This window comes from Haemaphysalis longicornis, unplaced genomic scaffold (genome assembly GCF_048455015.1).
Source record: "Haemaphysalis longicornis isolate Haplotype H1 unplaced genomic scaffold, Haemaphysalis longicornis Haplotype H1 scaffold_7, whole genome shotgun sequence".
Classification (NCBI taxonomy): Eukaryota; Metazoa; Arthropoda; class Arachnida; order Ixodida; family Ixodidae; genus Haemaphysalis; species Haemaphysalis longicornis.
Window position 1 is genome coordinate 69,936,809 of NW_027526422.1, and position 25,260 is coordinate 69,962,068.

The following is a 25,260-nucleotide window of genomic DNA, read 5'->3' on the forward strand; positions in this document are numbered from 1 at the left end:
GGAAACGATAACTATGAACCCTCATTCAAATGGGAAGCAAACTGAGCATGAAAGCAGTGATCAGCAGAGCTAAGGTTCCTAGAAAAAAAATTTTTAGAGGCCCAGGTGGAGTGATGTTATGTCACCTAGGATGGGCGACGGGAACCAAGTGGGTAATCATGGCCTTGTCAGCCTCACTACTGGCAGATTAAGCAGGATTAAGCAGGGAGTTCACACACTAACTACCCATTTTAGGTACCTTTTTAGAGTCACGAAACATGCAATTTTAGCGGGAATAAAATGATGAGGTTAAATATTAAATTTCTCTGTGAATAATTGCTTGTGAGAGGAGAAAGCGCTGAGGGCACTATAAAACACAGAATCTTCGGAACGAAACAACGTTGTATGCTGTCTTCATGGCCCCTTCAAGGTCACACCTGTTGTAGATGGCGACAGGGGCAGTGTAAGGATCTCGCTAGAGACCACCTTCGCATTCCGGTCACAACAGCAACCCCGGTTCAACAACAACTCAAAGTAATGTCAGCAATGCCTGCACTCTTTTTTTTATTTGTGATAGAATGCCCATAGGCATAAAAATAACCTATGTACAGATAGAGATGGGCACCCCTCTCGGAGGAAGGCAGGAAGGGAGCGGTGGTGAGGTCGCCAGAGCCACCGCCGGAGGTCAGGGAGGCCTTCCAGGATGGAGACCTGTGCCTCTCAGGTGTCGCCTTCTGGCCGAGTCCAGTGAAGGACACGCCCAATATAGATGATCCGCATCAGCTTGTTTGGCAGGAGCTGTGCAGGAGAGGCAGGTGTCATCGAACGGGGCATCAAACCACTAGATAGCCCCGCAATGAACACGCTCCCACTCGACAGCCGGACATGATCTCTCATAGGAGTACATTCAGGCCTGTGACACGTAGAAACTGGCATGTGTTCTACACTGACAGTGTCGGTGACTAATAACCTCGTGTTCAACCCCGCCATGTATAGTGGTAAGTGACGCTGCTCTGGCCAGGCCAAACACTAGGACGCCGGTCGCAATGTCACCGTCCACACTTGTCCCATCGAGGACCAATGAGACAAGCTTTCCAGCTCACACGTGTCCACAGCTCTGCCTTGGGCTAAGAACACACATTCTTTAAACAGTTGCACAACACATGTTCACAAGTGCCGCCTTGAGATTGGCAAGTGGTGATGGCACCTGCTGGTCCTTTGCAGTGGGTAAATCACAGCGGACTTCGTTGTAAGTGATCACAGGTTGCACTAGAGGAGCTGCCGTAGACCCAGTGTGGATGGATCACTGGGCAGTTCTCTAGAACAACAGCCTCGTAGGTGCTAGGAAAGTTGACAGCTGGTTGGTGCGCACTTGGTCACTGAACTCGAGGAGTATCACTGAATGCTTGGATCAGGGACATTCCAGAGAGCCTGCGTGGGAGCACACAGAGATGTACGCATGCAGGCATCATTAAATCTGACCCAACTTCACAGTGTTAAAAGAGAACTTGTGCAAGACTAGAATACCAGATTTTATGTTCCTTTGTGGTATTCTATTCAATATTGATGCTTTGTTGATGAAAAGCAAAAGCATATTGTTCTTTTTAGGCCACATGAATGTTTCCGTAAAACCAACTGTTCGTGCGTAGCCCCTGCAGGGCGTCATCACATAGTGGTACCGCCCCAAGTGTGGACGAGTAGCACCATCCAGTGGCAGCCAGGGAAGGTGGTGTGCACGCCAGACGTCGTGTACACTTGAAAATACTGACTTCAGCCAAAGCAAGAGTTACTGTGTTTTTTTAAGCGCAGCAAAAGCATGCAGAGGGTCGAAATAAAAGTGGCTATGCCCATGGTACCCTACAAGGGTTGCACAATCTTCCAGCCGAGTATTGCACTGAAACCGAAATGAACTTGTTGGCGTTTGGAAATTCCGTGTGGTCTATCGGGCAGGCTCCCACAATTTTCTTTCTAGCTCTTTTTCCCTTTTCTTTGATGCTCATTGTAACACTACAGAAACCTCCAGTTAGGCTTTTATAAACTTGTGAAGGTGAGAAAAAAAAAAACTGTACCAGTACTCGTAACACAGGAAGGCCGCTCCACTTCCTCCATGGCTGTGAAAAGCTAATGCACTGATCTCACCATGTGACGACACACTGCCACGACACTTCCAAGACTGAATTCTGCCTGTAACGATTCTGACCATATGCGACCGCAGCACATGCTTTTCCCTATGTCTCACTTTTTCGCAGAGTCACAAAAAAGAAAAGATTGCCCTACAACAGTTCCGTAACTTACTGAAGCTAAAAAGTTGCCAAGGCATTTCATTTGCCTTGGCAACTTTGGTGAAGGTGGCTACGCAATGCTGGAAGCATCACAGAGGCTTTCAGAAATAGGAGGATACCACCCCTTGTTGAAAGACAGAATCTGAAAACAGTGGAATCATTTTTTTCAACCTACACTGAACGCACACTCAGTGTAACAGGTCCAATGCATTCGATGCGGGACTAGGTGCATCCACTGGTGGAGACCAGGGTGAAGAGAGGGGAAACGATTTCAGTTGTGTTGCATTCCATTGGGGCATGTCCAACAGTAGCAGCAGATACCGAGGAACATCGTTCCATATGACATTCCTGAGTCATACCTGGGAGTGCACGATAGCCTGGGAAACTAATAACAGGTACGATTGCCAGAGTGCAATATTACTTTGACCCGAGTTAGTCGGTTTGTACTGAAAAATTGCAGATTGATTGATTGTAGGGTTTAACGCGCCGACGCAACGCAGGCGATGAGGCGTGCCGTAGTGGAGGGCTCCGGATTAATCTTGACCACCTGGGGATCTTCAACGTGAGCCGAAACCTCGTACACACTGGGCGTTTTTCCTTTTCACCTCCATCAGAAAAGCGGCCGCTGCGGCCGGGAATCGAACCCGCATCCTTGTGCTCAGTGAAAAATTGCAGCACAAACAAGATGGGACCAAGAGGAGACATGAATACAAACACACATCGGCCGGGACTACGGACTCTTCATTCTGTTCTAGCCCAAAATCTAGCACGGACTTCAATAGGTGAGAGGTATCAATACAACATGCAAACGAGATTATGAATTGTTCCAAACACACCCACAGCAGCACAGTAAAGGCACCTATTAAAACATGAGCATGGTGTAGGGGTGGTCACAGGTGACCGTGCCTCTTTACACGACTAAAGAGGAGGGTTCACTGATGCCACTTGTCGTTTTCTGGCTTTTCTGACATAGTAAGCCTCTATCACCCCTCTTTCTCCATCTCGTCTTTTGCTTGTCTCACGGAAGCTGCTTTGCCTAGCTTACGTGTGTCCCCAAAGCTCTTGCTGCGGTGAGCCATGTGGTGTCCACCCGACTGGTTCTTTGCAGAGAGGCGACGTTCGCGTGCGTTAACATAAAGCAGATTTTGTAACAACGCAATAACTTTTTTCAAAGAAGACTTAAAGGAGCACTGACACCAATTTTCGGCGTTAATATTATTGCACAGTTCGCTTCCTTCACTCCAACAGAGTACCCTGGCTGAAATATGAGAGGCCTGCGACGCGAAGAACATAGTTCAATTGCATCGCAGTTATCGCGCCGACGGAGCAGCGCGCGGAGCGGCACTCAGCAAATGGACATCAGCGTGACATCACTCCAGGAGAGGAAAAAGAAGTGACGCGACAGCGCTCGTCAAAAACTCGTGACGTCACTTCACGAGTGCGGCCCCACGAGCGGCGAGCGGGCGCAGCACCCTCTCAAGCGGGCGCCGGTGAGGTCCGCACAAAGCGGTGAGGTCAAACTGGGAGGCTGTCATATGCACCATTCGGGATGAAAGCGCGGGAATTTGAAACAAACGATTTTCAGGCCGTTCAATATAATTAACTATCGCGCGCTGAAGTATTTGAAGTGCTGTTTCAGGTTCGCCAGACCATTAAGCCTCGATAAAAGCAATAAAAGTGTAACATAAAATTTTCGTGTCTGTGCTCCTTTAAGCACTGCTCAAAGCACTCACAGCCGCTGACAGCCCCTTTCCCAGTCTTGCTCCACAACACAGCTGCCGACTTCCCAAACCATGGCAAGCAGCTGTGGATGGCTCGAGGCGGGACCGTAGTTGAACCTAGCTCTTCTTTCCAAGTGGTCCTGCACATCCAATTTTTACACCGCAGACTTAATTTTCAAATAATTGCATGTGCTATGTGTATCACCCCAAAACTAAAAAAAAGTTGCCCTCCTTTCATTTGCCAATGCTCATTCCAAACTAACACCAAGGAGAATAGCCACAACGTGCTGGAAAACTTCACTAACTGAATTTTGTCAGCACAAACCCGAAGAAAGATTTGACAATCAAGTCGCATGCCTCAGCGCTACATGAACTTGATCACAAGTGTAGCTGAAGTCATTTTGCAAAACATTGAAGGCGAAAATAAAGCAGCCGATGCTCAAGGGGAATGTCAGAAAATGCGCATGTTGACCTGTTTGCACAAAATTTTCCACTCCACTGCGAGTCACAGTGTCAGCATCGCAGTTTCAGCTCCATGCAACCTGGCCATACGATGCCCAATGATGAAACAGGAAGGGCAACAAGTGCGTTCAACCAAGTTTGTCAAGTGATTTATGAATTTTTTGCATTGTTTCTACATTTCTATGTTTAATGTTCCACGCTTAATGTCGAGACCTAAAATAAGGACATGAGAGTTGCATGCACGTAGCTAGCTATTTTCCAACCTAAAAATAATGCATAAATAGTACACTGCAGCACCAAGCTAACCAGAACGTAAGTTGTTTATTGAATGTTTGCCCTAATAAAATTAGCTAAAAGTATAACTTTGGGTTATCAAAAATCCCTCCACCATTAGCAACGAAACAGCACTTAGCTAAAAAAATTTTGCTAAACAAAACAATTTTAATTATTTGTGAGAATTATGAATGAGACTTATATTCACTTCCACCACATACGGGGCCTATCAACATTTTACGGGAAGCAGACAAATTGATGAGCTCAATAAAAATATGGTTAAAAAATACAAGCAGTGTCCTTCAAAAGGGTACTTTGTTTATTTAGTATTGCACTCCTGCTCTAGAATGACGTGAAATGCAAGAGTGAGAACCATCTCAGAACAGATTTCTTTTTAAAAGGGAACAAGTTTTTAAAAAAGATGAAAGTGGGGGCAAAACCAGAACTTTTCCACATAGAAAAAGAAAGAAATTACACATTTCAAGTTAGTATTTTCAGACATGCATGTATGTCAAGTTTTCATCTCAACAGCTCAAATATTACAAAATTTCCATCCAGGACTCACAGCCATGTTTCCAACACAATGCTGAGATGACAAAAGCGGGGCGGGGGAAATAGCCCTCGTTTCGATGACCAAGAGGTTTAGCCCACGTACCTGTATGTTTTCTTCTCCTGGTATGCCGTGTCTGCACTCCGACGCTCGTTAATTTGACTTTTACGTTTGCCTGTGAAGCCTGGAACCTCATTGGCCTGATGGACTGTGTCAGCGTATTGCTCTTCCCAGGTGACAGCGATGGCCTAGTTACACTGGTTGCACACATCCCAGAACCTGGGATAAGAAATGCAACAAAATGTCGTCAAGTCCAAACTCAAGAGGGACTGTGAGGATTCCAGCAGATTGTTCAATATTCAGCCCAGTAAAGACACACCAAGCATGATTTGTGCGGCATGTACAACAACAATTACAGGGTTTTCAAGGACTTTCAAGGCTCTGTGGGGGGGATTATCAAGGACCACATGGTTGGCTAGAAATGCAAATAAGAAAAATTTTCAGGGGTTAGATGGGGGCTTGAAATTATGAAAAATCAGTAAAACTCGGAGAGTTACTGGACCGAATGTTTCAGAAAAAGGACATGTCTTCAGATAAGTCGCGTTGTCGAAATAATGCCTCCAGCGATATTTCATTCTTTATAATTGTTTGTTGTAGTTACATGGATCAGCACTTTCGCTGTGTGACAAAATGCAATCGTTCATTCGCTAAAGAACCTCAGCCCAGCAACAAACACTCATTCAGTCCTTACAAGGGCTTCATATTACTTTCATGCTTACTAAGAAGGAAAGCTTCATTATTTGTAAGGATTTCCAAGGGTCTGCAAAATTTTAGGTCTTTCAGAGGCCTCGAAAACAAGCTTTCCAAATTCATGGGTTTTCAAGGGCCCGCATGAACATTGTCAAAGGCTAGATGTATTTTTGTTTAAACTAAGATATTGTTAAAATTACTGAAGTGGAAAAACCCGGAGGTGTGTAATTACGATGTTCCGTAGCTTCATCAGCTTTTGCCAACAACAATGCTTGAGATAAATAATTATGGGTGAAATTTTTCTTACAGAATAGACCTTGTCATGAGAACTGTTAGAAACACTGGACTACAGCAAACCCTCCCACAATTTGCTTGCCGTCAGGCACGGAAGGGGGGAGCAACAGCCGTACAAGTCTCGCATCAGCTTTGATGCTGAGCCAAGCAACAGGTGAAAGTGTGTCAGCTATACTCAGGCATAAGTTAAGAACTCATGTAGTGTATCACTCCGCTGGAACCCGGATGTCAACGTGCGTGCGCTTTGAAACGAGATTGCGCTTAATGCATAACATCGCCTTCTTTTTCACACAGATTTCTTGCAGTCGCTGCTGGAATTTAAAAGAAAATTAAGTGCGAGAAATCATGACCCCTTGTGTCACGTTCGAAATACTCGCAGTAAGGCACTCCTTGCGTCGTGCAGAGTAGCAACAGTTGGCTGCGGTGATGAGGCAAAGGGGCAACTTCCGTTGCCGTTCTTAACTCTGATGCCCAAAACCTAATTTTTTTGTTTGAGATTGTGAAAGCATTTTTTATGATCTAAAAGAACTTCTGACATCACAAATATGAAGTCAGAAAACAATGGCAGCATCTCCACTCCGTGGATGATGGTGAGGGTGAGGGTGTGGAGTACGGGGACTCGAAATGACATCCAAGTTGGGCACCGAGTGATATCCGATTTGCGCCCCGACCGTCATTTGATTTGAGCCGTGAGTTTCACCTTGATTATTCCCTAAATGAAACCCAACTCACGGCTCAAATCGAACTTCGCTTGATGGTGGTGTGCGCACGGATGGACGTGGACAGACATTGTTAGGTCCTAAGGTACTCCGCACCGTTACAGGCGAGGGAGTAAGCCGTTTGACTCTCAGGTTACAACTCCTGGTCATAGCCCAATGGGTAAGACAACTGACACTAACTCTGCCTGGTCTACCAGACACAGGCTCGAATCCTGCCGGTGCCTGTATGATTTTTTGTGATTGTAAATGCTATGCGCACGGACGCGGATGGACATTGTGCAGTCCTAAGGTACTCCGCACCTAAAAAATTTGGTTCATTAGGACGGACACAATGACTCACTGGGCACTGGGAAACACTGAGCACTGGCTGCCCTTATATCACTTGAGCAAGAAAGATGCCTCGATCGGCATGTTTTATGGTTTAAGTGCAGACAATAACGTAAATTTTGTATTGCAATCATTTGTATTAAGAACGAAATGGCGCAATTTCATTTACCTGTCACTAGCCAATCAAGCCCCCGGGCTCGATGCGAGTGGACACACACAAACAAGATTTTTTTTCAGCACAGAGAAGTACGTGCTGCCCTCTCTTTTCTAATTTTTGAAGGTCTGAAAATCTTTTTCTTTCACCCGATGGTGTTAAATGTCGAAAAAAACCAGAAAGTGCGGGAGAAAAATATTGTTCAAGTTGTTACTCCTGAGCGACATTGGGCATCAAAGGGTTAAGTTGACCCCGAGTATACAATGCAATAGCGGGGCTTGATTGCAAATGCTGGTGGCAAATTGAGGTGAAATGCAAAAACAGCCGCACACACTGCATAGAAAAAAAAAAAAAAAAAAACATTCCAGCTCTTCACTTGGCCGCTAGGTCGAAACGTTATGGCTACAGTCGATGGGGCTATCAATCATACTGATCTCAGATATCCACATTTTCAGAGTTATTCTTTCGTAACATTTCGCCGAGTAACCGTTATGACTGACGCTACTCCTAGTGCAGTTCCAATGCAGAACCCATTCCTTCTAGTCTGTAATTACACAAGTCTAGCCCTCACGCTGTTCTAGCGTCTCACTTTTCTTCGAGTCTCTCTACCTACTCCCAAGATATCAGTGAGGCGCACTGCTGCTCCCTGTTTCGTTGTGTCCGCCTAAGCACACCGCATAGCTTCCAGTCACAGTTTGCACTATTCTAGACTCTCCCGTTGAGGCTAGTCCCTCCTGGCTCCTGCTTTAGCACTACAGTGAGCCTCATGTTCCTCTTCTGAAGCACTTCTTAAACGACGATGTTCCTTGCGTTTGCCACGTGAACACCTTTAGGTGAGCACAAGCGTTGAGCGAGTGTTTTGGCAGTCCAACAGTGCCTCTCTGTTGCTGCCACAACCTCCTCGACCTCCAAAATGACAAACTCTCGAGTCATTGTCCCAGATTAGGGAGAATTTGCACAGTTGTAGACTATGCAGCAGAAGCCGTGCAGTCATGTGAGACAGCAGTGAGGCCACTATGCCGAGTTTAGTTGTCGCCACCGAGCTGTGCGGACATACTTTTGTGCGGTCATCTGCTTCTGACTGCCAATCGTGCGCCAACTACACAACAGAGTCAGCTGTTCATCAAACTTGAAGTGGTAGAGCCCACTGCAAATGGCTCCTCTCTGCATCAAGTTTGCCTCATCACTTCACGATTCTTCTCCCGGACGCAGCGCACCAGCAGTGTGCGAGACGCGTTTGCACATAAAAGACCCAGCCCCAATTGCCAGCCCTCTGCACCCTTTGTTTATTCTTTACAGTGAAGCTGTTGAGCAAATCGTTTGTGTACGGTGTCCGCATTTAAAAATACCAAGAAAAGGCCGAATGATCGTGCACGCATGCCTCGAGCGCACGTTCGTCAAGCCAAGCACACCCACTTAGGGAGATTGGCCAACATTGGCCACAAAAAAAACTCCAGCGTTCACTGTATCATGGCAACACTTGCTCGGAACGAGAAAGACACATCGTAGCGTACGCCCCTCGTTTGTTTGTCCTCGTGCGCATGCGCTCTGTACCGTAGAAGAGCCACAACTTCAATGTCGAAGCTGCTGTAGGTGATCTTTGACTCCACATGGCCCGGCCACAGATAGTTCGCATGGCCGAAAGGAAGAGGCCGCACTTAGAGAGGCTCGGCGTGCAAAGCATCCGCTAGAGACCATAAGTCGCGCTTGCAGTGGCATACGAAAATGTTGACCAAAATGACGAGCTCACTCTGGCCTTGCTCAACATACGGTCGCTGAAATGCCATATTGCCAACTTCAACCATGACACCACAACGATACTAAAACTCAACTTTGTGTCCACCAATGATCACCTATACAACAGCTTTGCCATTCAAGTCTCGCACAAGTGCAAGCTTCCCTAAACGTTTCGTACTCTCGCCCTTTTTTCTCATCCCCCTGCCCCGAGTTGAAATGAAGACGTATTCCAATGTCAACACAACGTTTTCAGCGCAGCTTCATTTCATTCTCAAACCAAACCACCTACCACACTGCGCTAGGCACCGTACCAGAGGGGTGACAGGCACGAAGTAAATAAATAATGGCCCGACTATTAAAGGGACCCTGCAACATGATTTGAGCAGTGCAAATAAACCTGCGCAACATTTATATTACACTGCCAGGAATGCCCATGCCGAGCATTAAACGTGCACGTGAAGTAGTAAGCTCGCAAATCGCTGTGAAAAACCGAGCGAGCTCTTTTCAGTTTCCCTTAGTATGCTCCGCTGCAACTACGTCATTACAGCGGTGGCTGTCCTTTTTGGCAGTTGCTGGTGAACTTCACGATTTATTTCTCGCATTTCCCGTGATCAACAATTTTGACATTACTTTTGTATTTTGAGTGCACGCGGAGTTTGAGTGGTGAACTCAATGCTTCCCTTTGAACCAGACCGCTCGACAAACGCCCTACCAGCCTGACCACGCGCTTGCAAGCAGGCATCAATGCCTGCGTTTTTGTTTCACCAGACCGAAAATAGACCCCTCCACGTAGCAGAGAAAACTCCCTGGCCTGCCATATACAGAAGGCCGCTGAAGAGAACGCCACGAGCCACTCCCTTTCGGGAGAGCGCACGGTTTTCGCCATGTAGTCCGCAGTCAAGAGAGGGAACGACTACACGCGATTTCGGATCTTGCGTAGCTTTGATGATAGCGAAGGGATTTTTATAATTCTTGCGGGAGGGGATTGCTGGGACAGCAGACTTTACCCCAAAATACATTCCGAGTAGTCGGTGGCAAGTGCTGCAGGGCCCTATAAACGACAGATGTAGGGCCAGTTTGATTTTGCGATGCAGTACGGTAAATTGTGAGGGAGGTGCATACACTTATAGACCAGTCCCCGGAACGTCCGCGTTGCAGCCGTCGAACCGTCGCTCCTCGCGGTCCTCGGTTTGCGGAAGGCAGCTAACTCGGCTGCGCGAACGAGGGGGTCTCGCCGGCGGCGGCGCTGGGCTTCTGCTTCGGCGGCGCGCACTACGGGGTCTTGTCGGCGGCGGCGCTTAGCTGCCGCTTCACGGGCGCGCACCGCGGGATCCTGTCGCCGGAGGCGCTGGGCCTTTGCGCGGATTGCGCGCTGTGCAGCGCTGGTGGACAAAACACTTGCGAAGTCTGCATCACTCATTATTGTCCGGGGTAACGACGGTTTCAAAGCGATGTTCACCGTGGAACGAGACGTTCGTCGCACGCTACGGCACCTGCAGTACGCACAAAGGCCTCACCGGCAACATAGCACACAGCTTCTTCCCCCTGGGATGCCAAGCCGCCGCAGCGCCGTCACCTAATCGCGCCGGTCACGCCGGTGGCTACAGCAGGCTGCGCTGCACGTATCGAAAGCCACGCGTTCGCGCGTTGTTGTTAACAGTTCTGACCTCTGTACGTGTGGGCTTATTGTCTTGGGGACCGATCGCAAAGGCCCTGAAAAATCGGGCTAAACTTGGCCTCACCCATGGATTTTCCTCCAAGTCCAGGGTCGTTTTGCCGGCGATTCCGATAGCGCTCCGCAACACGAGCACGGTACTCGGGCCGTCTCTGACGTACTCGATCAGCGGCACGACGGCGTTCGCGCTGCGCTTCCTTTTCCTCTGGAGTTAGATACTTCTTCGGCCGACCCTTTTTCGGCGGGAGCCTACACGGCGTGCTCGGAGCGGAGCCGCGAGGCGCTTTGTGTCGCCGACGCGGCGACGAAGTCATAGCTGACATAACTGGATGAAACTTTTTTGAAGGCTTGGAAGTTGGCTCTGCAGCCTTTGCCAGAGGAAGCGACTTCCCGCACTTGATCTCATACCACTCATACTGCTCATACCCACTACAGTTAGGCCCGTATAAGAAGTCTGCTTTCAGGACGCCGCGGCGCCAAATTCAAACGGGAGGGCGCGGTGGCGTCGCGCGCCGCACGTCGAAAGTCGCCGCATATACGATCGCGATAAACAAACGCGAACGTAGTGCGAGGCACTCGGCGCATTTAGCTCAGCATAGCGACGAACAGCTGATATGACGATTCGTGTCAAATTTCAATATGCGCTGCCTCTGGTTAGGCTAAGCGGCGCCAGCATGTGCTTTTTAGGGCTAGGCATAGATTTTTAAAAAAATTATCCGATTAGTCAACAGGCGGATTAACTGATCAATTAATTGATCGGTTAATCGGTTGGTGCCAAAACCTACATTTCAAGTTCGAAGTCTTTTTCTTTTCTTTTGCTATGGGGTCTTCCACGCGAGAGTCAAAATCATATAAATTCTTGCATTTTTCAGGCAATATATCGTCTATGCGTGTGGTTGTCCAGATGGTGCGCTAAAGAGACCCTCGCGCTGTAGATGTGGCTGGCATATTGTGGCTGGAAGGCAAGCTTGGTGTCACCATTTCTCAAAGAAGCGAACCCGGAGCACCTTGCTGTTACCATTTCAAACGGGATCCGGACAGTTTATCGAACGCCGTTTTATCGAACGCCGTTTTATCGAAGTCGTTTTATCGAACGCCGTTTTATCGAACGCCGTTTCATCGACGGACGTTTTATCGAAGCCGTTTTATCGAAAGTATTCTTCTCGGCCTTTTCGAGTAACAGAATTTCCAGTACGTTTTTTTTTTTAATTTCCTCCTTGCTATGTAATTTGCAAATTTGTAATTTTTTGTTTTTGTGATGCGCGAAAAATGTCACCAGAATTTTTTGTTGCGTTCATTGCGCAATTGGTACTGCCATAACGAATCTCCTTGTGTCTCTATCCCCTCTGATCCGAAGCATATCACGTCATTGTGGCGTATTGATTAAAATGCCTCGATATGCTTCGTACCTTTTTGTATACACCACTTTTGTGTCGACACATATTCTAATTATTTCCCCGCGTATGTTGTACATAAAAAAAGGCACTTCTTGGCGCTTGAGGGTCCAATGTCAAAAGCTTAACTTGAACGCTAGCAAAAGTCTCTCCTGATTTATGCATTCCTAATTTTTAATTACTTAGTTCAATTGCTAAGAGGTTACCAAGCCTTGTACAACTGTTCTCCATGCCTTGCATGAACTAACGAGAAAAACGTTAGTTACAAAATTGTCACCGTACTGCAGGTTGGTTCGTTTTCATCTTCCTCCGGTTGCACCCCACCATGTCTGCTGGGGTGCATACTTTTGCCTTTTTATCATAAAGCATAAAAACACTAAGATCAAAATAGTAAACACCAAAAATAGAGAAATCATGAAGGTCTACTCAAAATACAACGCCATGACCCGATTACCTGTAAATAAAAATGGAAAAATAAAAAAAATGGGGACGAGCAATACTATGGCCCATGCGATTACCTGAACAAAGTACACAAAAACCAACGAAATGCGTTTCCTGGTCGGGCGCGTTCCTTTAAGGCCACCACGAAAACGCAAGGTTGGTGAATCGAAAGAGGGGCGAAGAGTGTTGACGCAAAAGTAGAAAAGTATACGAAATCCTGTATTTTTTTTTATTTGAGCATGATTAACAAAAAACGTAAATTGTGACGGGATGGGCAATTGTCCAGTTGTACTAGCTTACGAGTTTTCCTAGTGCGAGATGACCTCTGACGACTTGTCCTACTTGACGAGTTCATCTATGATGAGTTGGCTGTGACGGGTTCCCTTGTGACGAGTTCTCCTAGACTCCACCACCTCTGTTGGGGTCTCACTATCACGGTCGGAACGCCCCTGTTCCAGTCGTATAGCACTAATCTTTCAGAAGTTCTTGGCCCAATATTTCTCCAGATGCAAACAATGTGACCCCAATGTCCAAGTAGGAGTCGCGTGTAAACCACGTGACTAGAACAATTAGGGGGGACAAGACTGTGGATGACGTAATGATGAACCATGGCGCAAGGGATATATTTGGCACCACTAACCTAAACACGCCGATACACATCTAAGGAATATTGCGCATCGGGGTTAGGGTTGGTACTATAGGGGCAAATTCTGTAATATAAACAAGGAGGTCATACATGCTTGAGTGAATTCAATAGACTCAAAAATTAAAATAATTTAATAAAACAAAGGTGATCGAAAACACGGTAAAGGCGCACGGTAAACACGAAAACACGGTAAAATGTAATGCACGACAGAGACAATGTAGAATGAAGGTTACTGCAGTTTAGATTAATGCGATGGCCAGTTAAACAATATAAACACCGAAAATTACAATGAAAGCCGCAAACCCGCACTTTCGATAAAACGGACGTAGGTGGTTCGATAAAACGGCATTCGATAAAACGGCGTTCGATAAAACGGGCATTTTTTCGATAAGACGGCGTTCGATAAAACGGCGTTCGATAAACTGTCTGGGAACCTTTCAAACGTGACGTTTTAAATACGGGAGTATACGAGCGAACTGTTATGATGTGAGGCGACAGCGTGAGATAATCTAACGTAGAGTTTTGGGAAGCTTTTTTTTAATGCGCTCACCTGAGTTGAACTGATTAACAAAAATGTTACCGCAATTAATGCATTAATCGATTAATCAGTAGGATAATATATCAACCACCCACCTTTAGCTTTCATCACAATGGTCGCTTGATACCATCGACGTCCTTGGCTGTCCACCCTATCCTGGTAGCGTGTGCGTGAGAAACCAACTCCCACTGCAAGCACGATATTGTCACTTGCAAAAAATGTATGCTTTGTTTTGTTTGTCCTGTTTTTATTTGATGTAGATATTCTAGCTGTTACACGTGCGTTGTATAAAGAAAAGGGAGTTCTCGTAAGTTGCTCAACAAGCAGGTTTTAAGGCGTGGTCAGTGTCATGGAGTTACTAAAGGAGACAATCCACATGCTCACGAATGCTCTGGTTTAGTAATTAGTGAATCAACAAAAGCAGCTTCCTGTTGTGATACATTTGCATACACTCTGTACCCCACAGATGTAACAAAATTGGTCCTGTTTGTCACATGCAATGAAATGCGCTGTGCTTTTCTCGTAGCAGTTTTACCTGTCATAAATTTTGGTGCAACGCTCCTATTCCTGAGATACTGGTGTCACACTTGAGAGGCAGTTGTTGTAGGTTGAACAAGCACGCTTTCAGTGTAGGCGATGTTGTGTTGTCACTAAAGGAGGTCTACGTGCCGTTGGAAACATAGTGGATTGGCATTTTGGGAGGAGAGTCACCAGAAGCAGCTGTCTGTCCTCGAGTCCCGGAACGCCTCCGCCAACACAAAAACGACATTCGCAAGTCCGACACTCAGCGCAGTGCATTGGCCGAGCACTGGGAAAAATCTGACCATAGGATTAACTTTGACGGCGCGCAGGTGATTGGCACCAAAACCAATTACTCACAAAGATTACTCCTTGAGTCCTGGCACATACAAGGGAACCGGCAAGGCCTGAATAGACCCCTGGGAGCCCTTCCCACCATCTACGCCCACGGCCTCCGACGCGCAAGGGCTAGATTCCAGTAAGAAAAAAGAAAAAGAAGACACCTATATAACCGCTGCTTCTTGTCGTACACAGTCAGCCCTGATGAAGGAGCCAAGTTGGGACCGCTTTGAATAAATGCCCTTGGTTGGTGTATTTGCCTCTTTAAGTTTAACCCAACCAGACAGAGTTCTGTCGAAGATGTTCACATTCAGAAGCAGCTGTGTATTGCAAAAGCTGAAATAATAATGTATTGCTTCCATCTTTTTTAATATTGCGTGTTAGTTTAGTTTGTGGTATGGGCCTAGATTCACACGAAACTGTCTTAGTGAGGTGAGTTTTCTTGTTTGGATTTCTTATTTTCAGGTTTTCAGGAGCAACTGCGCTCAAGCACAAGGACAGTTTCACTCCCACTCGAAGAAACGAGGCTCCAATAAGGGCCAGGCGACGCAACAAAGAGACCAGAGCAGCACCAGGTCTGCAGTGGGAACCTCGCAGATGAGCTGGGCAGCTAAGGCCTCCCACAAAAGAAATTCAAGAGCACATACATTCGCACTTCCCTCACAAACAGCCCCCTGACAACATCTCTGCTGAACTAAATGGCATATGAGTCAAATTAGAGCAGGTTACGGTGGAGAACAGACAGCTTCAAGCTGAATTCTCACAACTTAAAAGTAGCTGCACCCCCATAACTACTGTTAGGCCACCCACAACACATCATTCACAATCCTTAGAGTCCAATCCTTCCCGCCCAAAAAGACGTGCTCAGGAAACCGTTGACCAGCAGCCAACGGAACTACAGGCCCTATATGCTCTTGAAGCTAAATTAGAAAAGAAACTCGACCAGCGTTTCGACAGGCTAACTCACATGGTTACCACCCTGGCTGGAGCCTTCACTAACTTCAGAGAAACGATCAGAGGGAAGGTTACCACTCTGGAATATAGCTTAATTGGCACAAGCGCAGAAGAACAACCCAACTGGGCTCATGCATCCGTCCATTTTTGCGAACGCCGACAGGCCACAGAATAGTGCGACCATCCAAGAAGTTGTTTCAGGTCAAAACATCGGATAGTACTGTATGCACCCAAACAGAGATAAGCACGGATGCTACATATGGCAATGGATGGGGGTACAGATCTAAGCCGGGTGCATTGCAACAATACATTAACCACTTGGTTCAAAACACCCAATCGGCACTCGATGTCACAGCGTTACAAGAGACGGCAAGTTATCGGGATACAGAGCATACCACTCGCCCGCACCCAGCATGGATGCTCCACAAGCAAGAGGAGTAACCACCTTGTTGCATAAGAATATACCGGCTAACCAATTGCACGTTTCCAGCACAGGACCAGAATACGTTTTCCTGGAAATAATTTCCACAGCAGCAAGGCAAAGGCAGAACCTATACATAATGAATGTATACAGCGTGCACCGACATTCCCATAACCTTACACAGCTCCTCCAACAAGCCCTCCACACATCCCGTAATCATCCATTGGCCATCATGGGGGATTTCAATGCACCACATCTTGCCTGGGGATACACAAGGCCCACAAAAAAGGCTGACACATTATGGGACACTACACAACAACTCAATTTAACCATTCTGATGGACCCTGACCATCCCATGAGAGGAGGTAATAGTGTCCAACGCGACGCCACCCCTGACTTAACCACCGTGAAAAATGTCTGCTATGCACAGAGGACAAATACCCTTGAGGACTTTGGCAATGACCACTACAGAGTGGAAACCCCACTCATTGCGGGGCATTAAAGTACAGCGGCCACAAACAAAAAAATTATCGACTGGGATGTTTTCTGTAATATACGGAGGGCAGAGATTTCAGAAGTTGAGAACTTTGGCATTGAAGATCTGGGAAAATAGGTCTAGTGTTCACAGGAACACACCACGATGGCTACTCGAAACGTGCCAGAAGAAGCGAACCTAGACAAGGTCGACTCTCGCCTCCTTCACATGTGGGAAGACAAAAGCAGCCTTCAGAGACAGTTGCACGGGCAGCGACACAACTGGTCCTTACGCTGCCGGATAGCGCGCCTAAACAAGGAGATCGAGAAGCACGCAGCATATCTCACTAACCAACACTGGAATGCACTGTGCCAAATAATGGACATACAAATAAATACACCCAAAAAACATGGCACACCATATGCAGCCTTCTGAACCCGAACGGACAGTGGGTAACCCAGCATAACAACCCTCTGACCATCGTACACGCACATCAAGGGGAGGGGTCCACTTTACTGCAGAAGCTACAAGAGCTTTACATACAAGGAGCCCCTCAGGAGCCAGCAAACTCATATACTGGTAATCCCAATCCCGAAATGGACAGGCCTATTACCAAAGTTAGAAATCTGTGAAGCCATTACTAAACTAAACCCGCTCTGTACCAGGGCCTGATGGCATCAACAACAAGATACTTACCAATCTGGACGACTCATCCATAGAAGACCTCACAGCTTACATGAACAAAGTGTGGGAAAATGAAAAGCACTCTCATCACGTCTATTCGCAAACCCGGAAAGCATTTGAAGCCTGAGAACCTTCGGCCTAATTCTTTGACCTCGTGTTTAGGAAAACTGCTCGAACATGTGTATTGAACCGCCTGCATCGGTACATGAAAGGACACCAACTCTTCCCACATATCATGGTGGGCTTCTGCCCATCGCTATCAATGCAAGACATCGTGCTCCAGTTTGCGGGAAACCCAGAGTCCCGGCGCTTTCCCCAGTCCTCACAGCCCGCCGCCGGGGTGAGAGGGGAACGTTCTCTCACTCTCCTTGGCGGCCACGCGCTGCTCGCTGTGGCGCAGGCGTGTCGTGGCGTTTCTGGTGCGGCGGACTCCCCTCACATGACCGGTTTGTCGGGGGCCCGGGTCCGGGTGCACGAGACAAGGAAAGGGGCATTTTGGGTTTGAGCGGTCGGACACCACAGACGTGAGTACTGGAGCTCCGGCTTTGCCTTCCTTTGTCTGTCCCCATTGTGCCTTTCTCCCGATCTTCGCCAGTCGGCTGGGTCAGGACGAGTGAAGAGTCGAACTACGCTATTTGAGCACCCAATAAACGCAGGTTTCGTCCTTTCGTTGTGTCTTTTGTGTTCCTTGCTGTTCTCTGCCACTACGGCCGTTGGCGGTCCGTGGCGTAGTTCAGTACAGTTAGCCTTGCGGCCGTCTCGAGTGCGAGATAGGTCGCCGTAAGAACCCTGATCCCCACAAGTTACAGCCTCAAATAATCAATAACTCCGCTGTGTTCCCACTAGACACTTGAGCAATCTTGGCTTTAAATCTCACCAAAGCTTTTGACTGCGAGCAACATAGCGCTATTCTCCACGACTTGAGCGACATCCACGTTGGCAAGAAGGCCTTTAACTATATTGCGGATTTCTGAGCACAACGAACCACACAACTAACCGTACCAAGCCCCCAGTCGGACCCCATATGCTTGGGCAGCCACGGAACACGACAGGGCTCGGTCTTATCGCTCTTTCTTTTCAACGCGATGATAATTAAGCTAACTGTTTTGCTACGACAAATTCTGGATGTAGTCACAGTATTTATGCTGATGACATCACGATTTGGACCATGGCAGGAAGCAATGGAGATATACAAGAACGCCTGCAAGCAGCCGCTGACACGGTACAAGAATACGCAAACCAAAGAGGCCTGACATGTTCACCACAAAAATCGTAAGTCCTCTTCTACAATCCAGCTAGGCCCGGCAGGACACAAGGACACGACCCTAACATAGAAATCCTGCTGCAGGGCAGCCCAATACCCAAAACTGAATGCATACAACTGCTGGGCTTAGAATACATGAGAAAGGAACCAACATGGTTACCATACAGGTCCTGCAAAATGCAGCTGTACAAATTGGCAGACTCATCACCCGGATAGCCAATAAACACCATGGCCTCAAGGGACACAATCTCCTCCAGTTAGTTCAAGCCTTTATCATCAGCAAAACTTGCGTTACTCCGTACCTGAAAATCAAGAAAGCAGAGAAAGAGAAAATAGACCGAATTATCCTCAAAGCAACCAAGGCGGCTGTAGGTGTACAATGGCTTTCTCCACAAAAATTACTGGAGATGGGCATTCACAACACAATGGATGAACTTATAGAAGCCCAACGCATTGCCCAATACAACACACTGGCTGGGGCCCCAACTGGGCGGACCATTCTGGAGTTGCTGCACATACCTTTTGTGGACCAGAATGGAACCAAAGCCACCATAGAAGAGGACCTATGAGCCAAAATAAGTGTGGCCCCACTACCTAAACATGCATCCGGAGTACCCCCAACAGTGACGGCTTGCCCGTGCGCAGGCGCTCCACAATCAGTACAGCTCAAACCCAGTGGTATGCTACGTCGACACGGTGGACTACCCTGGCCAACTTGTGGTAGTGGCTGCGGTCGTAGATCAGCAGGGAAATGCAACCTCATCCTGCTCAATCCCTACGTACAACCCAGAAATGGGGAAAGAGGTGGCCAAAGCTCTTGCAATTACGGGCACGCAGACTACTACGTACCATGATCTCGGACTCCAAAGCCGCCAAAATCCTTACAAACAGCGCGACCCCCGTTTCAAGGCACATCTGCCTGGCATGGACGCCAGCACACTCGTCTCTCGGGGAACAAAATGGCACCTGAAGCAGCCAGATGATACATGAACCAGGCTGACTTCGAATCCGACAATGGGCCGTCTATGATGGGGGAACGGGAGAGACTGGCAACTTACCGGGAGAATAACCAGCACTATAGGCTGAGCCGACTGAAATTTCCTGCTGCCCACACCGCACTAAACAAATGGCAAACAGTGCACGGCACAGGTTGCAATCAAATACGTTCCCTCACCCTGCCCTGTGTAACCGAAGCCATCTGGATAGGTACATGGACAGATACAAGTGGTACGACATTGCAGCAACCACACTACAACACATGGTGTGGCAATGACCCAATAAACGACAGGCCTTTGAACATGAAATACACATAAGAAGTAGTGAGAAGTGGGAGGCCGCATTGCTCAGCTCTCTTTCAAAGATACAAGCTGCTGTCATCCAACTGGCAGAGGACGCCGCCAGGGACCATGGGTTCCTGACCGCCATCTGATGGGATGAAGACACTAGACATTCCCGCGAGGTGCATTTGTCTTAACAGGGATCACAATAAAGTCTGTTCTCTCTCTGTGACAGCAGGCTTCCCACGCCAGCACGCACGCTTGGAACACACTAAAACAGCGTATGTACATGCAGAGCCGTAAATATGCTTCCCAGAAATGAAATTCTCACTGTAAACTTTGGTGTGCAGCTTGTTTGTTGATGCCACCATGGCTGCAACGATGAAACCACTCCGGAGTGCACTTGGCGCAACACTTCGTGGACATCTATGTCGTTCTGCTGCATTGATGGTGCAGGGTGTCAAGCCGCCGAAAAGAAGCTCACCAGCTGATCGTTTTCACGTCCACCTCTTGTTCGCATCGGCGTGTTGCAGCAGTGTACGTAGTACTAAAGTACGATAAACTGCCACCCAAACGTTGCAAACCAAAACATTGCCCGTGTATCTGCTCCTTTTGTTGCACAAATGTCGACGAAAGACGATAGCCGTGTGGCGCCCCTGCCAAGTAAATGCCTCCCTTCTCTTTCCCACTCACCTCTTATGTTATTCCTCTTCTGTCTTGCTCCTCCCAAGATAAATATGCTAGAGGTTTGCTCAAGCCAGTTTAAATTTACTGCATTCCACTGTTCCATGCCGGGTGCCTCGATGCCAGCGCTGCCAAACGGCGCAGACGTGCGTGAATCGAGGCACCCTACTACAATGTTTATAGAACCACGTTGCCCTACTCCACGCGCGTTCCAAGCAGAACGTGGAACCAATTTAGTGGAACCTTTTGTTACTGTTGCCGTTTGATTTCTTAAAATGCCACCAGAAGCTATAGTGGCGCGGGTGACAGCAGGCGATAGAAGGAATTTATTTTCAGCAGTGCATGTATTTAAAAATCAAGCATCCAGGATTTTTTTATTAAAGGAACACTGCAAATGTTACTTACGTACTGATTTTCTACCTCGTATTTGAGTAACATTTTGTTTTTATTCAACAATACTGACAAGTATGAACACTGCCACTGGACTTAGGTGTTCAGATTTGGCTGTGGCTATATAAGACTATTGTGCAGATTCTGTTTCACTTTGGCCGGGTGGCTGAATTGAGTCACAGACAGACAGGCAGACATACAGACAGACCAAAATTTCTCCGTTTAAGTAGCCCAAGAAAGACTATCGTCTTTAAAAGCACACCCACAACTGCCCCCAACGCAGTGGGGGATCGCCAAATCGCCCTTCCCATTAGGCCTTGCAGCAGCGCGGGTAGGCCGCCAGTGAATACTCCCTATACATATTAGAGTAACCCAATACTCCAGTGTCTATTGTACTGTTAGAGCAGAGCAGCGCTTCAACAAACATGGGCATAAAGTTGAACCTTCATAGCCCCCTTCAGCTGGAACTTGAGCTGGAAGCGAAACATAAAACTTACGAAACATCCCTGCTGTGTGCACATTGAATGACCAGCGCTTGTGGCGTTCAGCTGAGCCCTTGGTTAGCTGATGAGAGCGATTTATGAGAACTTGTCTTCTCGTTTCAGCCCCCTTCGGGCCTCCTAGCAGATGCACTTGTTCCCCATTCGCTGCGTCTCCTCTGCAGCGCACAGGTGCCGAAAGTAATGGCGCCAACGGAAAGTGCCTTTGACGGTACATCAGGTAGCGACGCCACATTTCCCGCTGCTATCACATGTGTTGTCACTTGCGGTTGTGGCGTCACACTTGCCGCTTGAGGTTTACAAGAGCCTCATTTCTCTTGGGGGACACAGAATGACCCAGTGACATTGCAGTGTCTTCGCTCTGGCCTCTCTAGGGGGCTACTTCATTTACTTAACCCAATGTGGTGAGTTTACGGGAAAACCCGCGCAGGTCACAGGTGCATGGATAATGGATGTGCAAGTTATCCCATTTGCATCGCAGACATTGTTGGCTTTGCTTTGAATTTACGGTTTGCTGCTGGAATGTCATGACAGATCTTGCCGTATAATCCCAAGAGACAGCTTTGGCATGACACATTATGGCTTACTGCTCCTTGCTGTCGGAGCATGCTTCAGGGCCCCTTTAATGCTCCACCTATCCGGCACTTTTAAAAATGGCACTATGCCGCAACGGCTGAGTATGTTCTCGGGAGAATGATAGCAGCAATACGTGGCACACCTCACACGTGCACTTGTTGCCCCGCATGCTGTAACTCTTACCCTGCGTTTTATTTGTGCCATGGGATTCGGAAAGATGGAGGAGGGGTGGGCAGGGTCCCCAGTCAGTGTTTTTATGAGTGTAATGACCCGCTGCTCACCCCCCCTGGCGTTGTGCCGTTGAGATTCTAATGCGAGAGCACCACTAAAGAATTTACTCGCGGCTCACCTGGCGAGAAGAATCTGTCCCCAAATCACCGTAACCGGGTCCTCTAATCAGAATTTCGACAGGCTACAAAGAAAGAAAAAAGAAAGAAACTACGTAGCCAGTGTTCAACGGCAAGTGGCGCACTCAAACACTCGCAAGCACTTCACAGCTTCATCGAGAATGCAAAGCTGAAAGAGCAAATGGCAGCTACTTTTTTCTAGGTTTCGGACGAATTTACTCCTGGATGTTGAAATGAAAAAAGCACAGTATAAATTTACCAGCTGCTTCAATGTTGGTCAATAAAAAGGAGTTACTGGCATTATACGGATATTTTCGTCCTTTCTATTTAACCTTTTCGGATAAAACGATTTTCGCATAATACGTTTTGTTTTCCCATTCCCGTGAAAAACGTATCAACAAGATTTCACTGTACAGTCGAACCCCGCTACAACGAACGCCGCTTCAACGAAATTTCCGCTTCAACGAAATATTTCCAATTCCCCGTCAGCCAGCCATAGAAGTCCATGCAACAAAGTCCTCGCCGCAACGAACCATTTGTCCGGCTTGCTTTCGCTTCAACGAAATTTTCGATGATTTGGGCTGGGTTTGAACAATTATTTTACAATAAAATAAGCATAGCGCCAGCTATCTGTAACTTTTTATACATTCAGGACGCTTAGTTTCACCGAAAACTTGCGCGGTGCGGCCACACCGTCACAAACAGAGTTACTGGATATAGACAGTTGCGAAACTCCCCATAGGCCCCATGTATCGAAAGCCGGTCTTCGGTTGCCCCCCTGCGCCGGGGCAAGCACGGGGCAAGTTGACTAGCCTGTCGTCTGTCGGCAGGACGTTGAAGCAGTACTTAAGTGCTTGAGGCTGCTGCCGTAAGTCATAAAATGTAAAGCCGCAAAAACACAAGTAAATTTTACGTAATTATTGTGTTTTAATTTAAAAAGCAATCTTTATTTTACAGAAGAATTTTGAATAATAATAGTTTAGCGAAGTTCCGTTTTTATCTCCTAGGTGCCGCGCGCGTCGACTTGCCCCTCAGCTTCCACGGAGTGGGGGGGCTAGCGCCGCCCGGATTCTGAAGCGGAGTTTCGCAACTGTCTATATTGAGTAACTCTGGTCACAAAAAAAAAAAAAAATTATAGGCGGACGCCATTGTTTGATGGTGATAACGATGTGGCTGGCCGTCTTTACATGAGGCGCAGGCCCGGTTCGCCAAGCCGGAGCTACAGGCAATCCGTATCCAGTTGAAATCGAACAAATGTGCTCCGCTGCTGGCGCGGCGCCGTCATGTATGCGTTGTGAGCAGCTGTCCTTGCCGTTTTCCTTCTACCATTCTTAATAGCCAAGAGCAAAAATCATGTTTGCGTGTTTGGTCTTGAAGCCAAGTCATCCTATCTTAGTCATGAGCGCGCAGTTGTGTTAAATGCAAGCGCGCGCGTCTAACCTGCCAAGGTCAGTAGCTGCCGCGCCGTGTCAGATGATAAGATAACGGCACTGCTCCTGCTACAAGTGAGGGCCTTGCAGCTATCTGCAAGTAATCAGCTCGGTGGACACGCCTTGTTGTACAGCAATACGTTTTGCGCCTGCATTTCTTCACCCCACTCCGCAACGCGTTCTTCGCGTGCAGTGAAAGAACAGATAACCGTTGGTATGTTTGTTATCCGAATAAACATGACGTTATTGCGCGTCACTCCTTTTTCTAAACATTGTATTATGCTGCCAATGATGCGGAAGCATACGGGGCTATTTTTCTGGCCTTTCCGTGGTGTGTTGCGGCAGATTTCGCCTCAACGAATTTTCGCTTCAACGAAATTTTTCGCACGTCCCGTCAATTTCGTTGTAGCGGGATTCGACTGCACGCTTTTGGTCTACGTGACAGTGGGGTATATTCGTTGAACCGTCGCCTCCTCAGTGCGCGCTTCACGCAGTGAAGTGCTAGTTTCAAGCTTCCCAGCACTTTTCACCAAACGTAGAAAATTGTGGGCAGATAAAGGGAGGAAAGATATTGCTGCATCACTGGTGCACATTTCAGCCCAGCAGACTGCTCGCTTCAGACCCGTTTCTTTTTACATTTGTGAGCTGCCTACAAACAATGGGGTGCGTTAACTTCTATCCATGAGCTCCGCACCGCAGAAGTTTATGTAGTAGTATATGATGCAAGATTTTTTTTCTGGCTGCCGCATGGCACCACCGCCGGAATTCAGGGAACTCTCCATCAGATTCCTAACGGTGGTAGTAAAACACATGCATTTGTTTAAATATTATTTTTATTTATTCACATTTTTTCACATTCATACTCGTTTGTTTTCGATTATCTACGAAGGAACGCAAATTACAACTAAGCACCGCGTGGCGAAGAGACAATCGCGAGACTACTCCAGGGGATTCCCCTTTCGTTACCTGGTTTTCGCATCACTCTTGTCAGCTCGCTCCGACCAATTTGCGTTCCAGTTCACTCTAGCGGTGGGATCGCCTGGCCGTGTGGCTGCGCACGTGGCTGACCAGGCCCGCATCCTGAGTGAAAGCCCTGGGGCACAGGTGGCAGCGGAAGGGCCGCTCGCCCGTGTGGATGCGCAGGTGGGCGTCCAGGTGGGCCTTCTGCATGAAGCCCTTGCCGCAGTGGCTGCACTGGAAGGGGCGCTCGCCCGTGTGCGTGCGCCGGTGCCTCACGAGATGGCTCAGGCGCGACGTTGTGAAGCTGCACTGCTGGCAGCGCAGAGGCTGACGATCCGCTGGAGGGCCGTGCCGCACCCCGCCGACATTCGGTGGAGGGGACGGACCTGCGACAGGGAGGGACGAGGAAAAAAAAACAAACTGGGAACCCTTCCAGCGAAAAACGCTGGGGCAGCGCACCAGCAGCGACGTTTTAAAAAACGAGACAGGCCTTCTTTC

At 47.8% G+C, this 25,260-nt stretch overlaps 1 protein-coding gene across 1 annotated transcript; it reads right to left on the bottom strand.

Moving 5' to 3' along the window:
- Window positions 1-519: 519 nt before the first annotated feature.
- Window positions 520-25,260, bottom strand: LOC144145894 (uncharacterized; the record flags this gene model as incomplete). Its single annotated transcript, XM_077677730.1, has 4 exons — window positions 520-1,410; window positions 3,995-4,122; window positions 5,373-5,546; window positions 24,769-25,260. A coding segment is annotated over one exon (435 nt), but the record flags the coding sequence as incomplete, so codon positions are not given.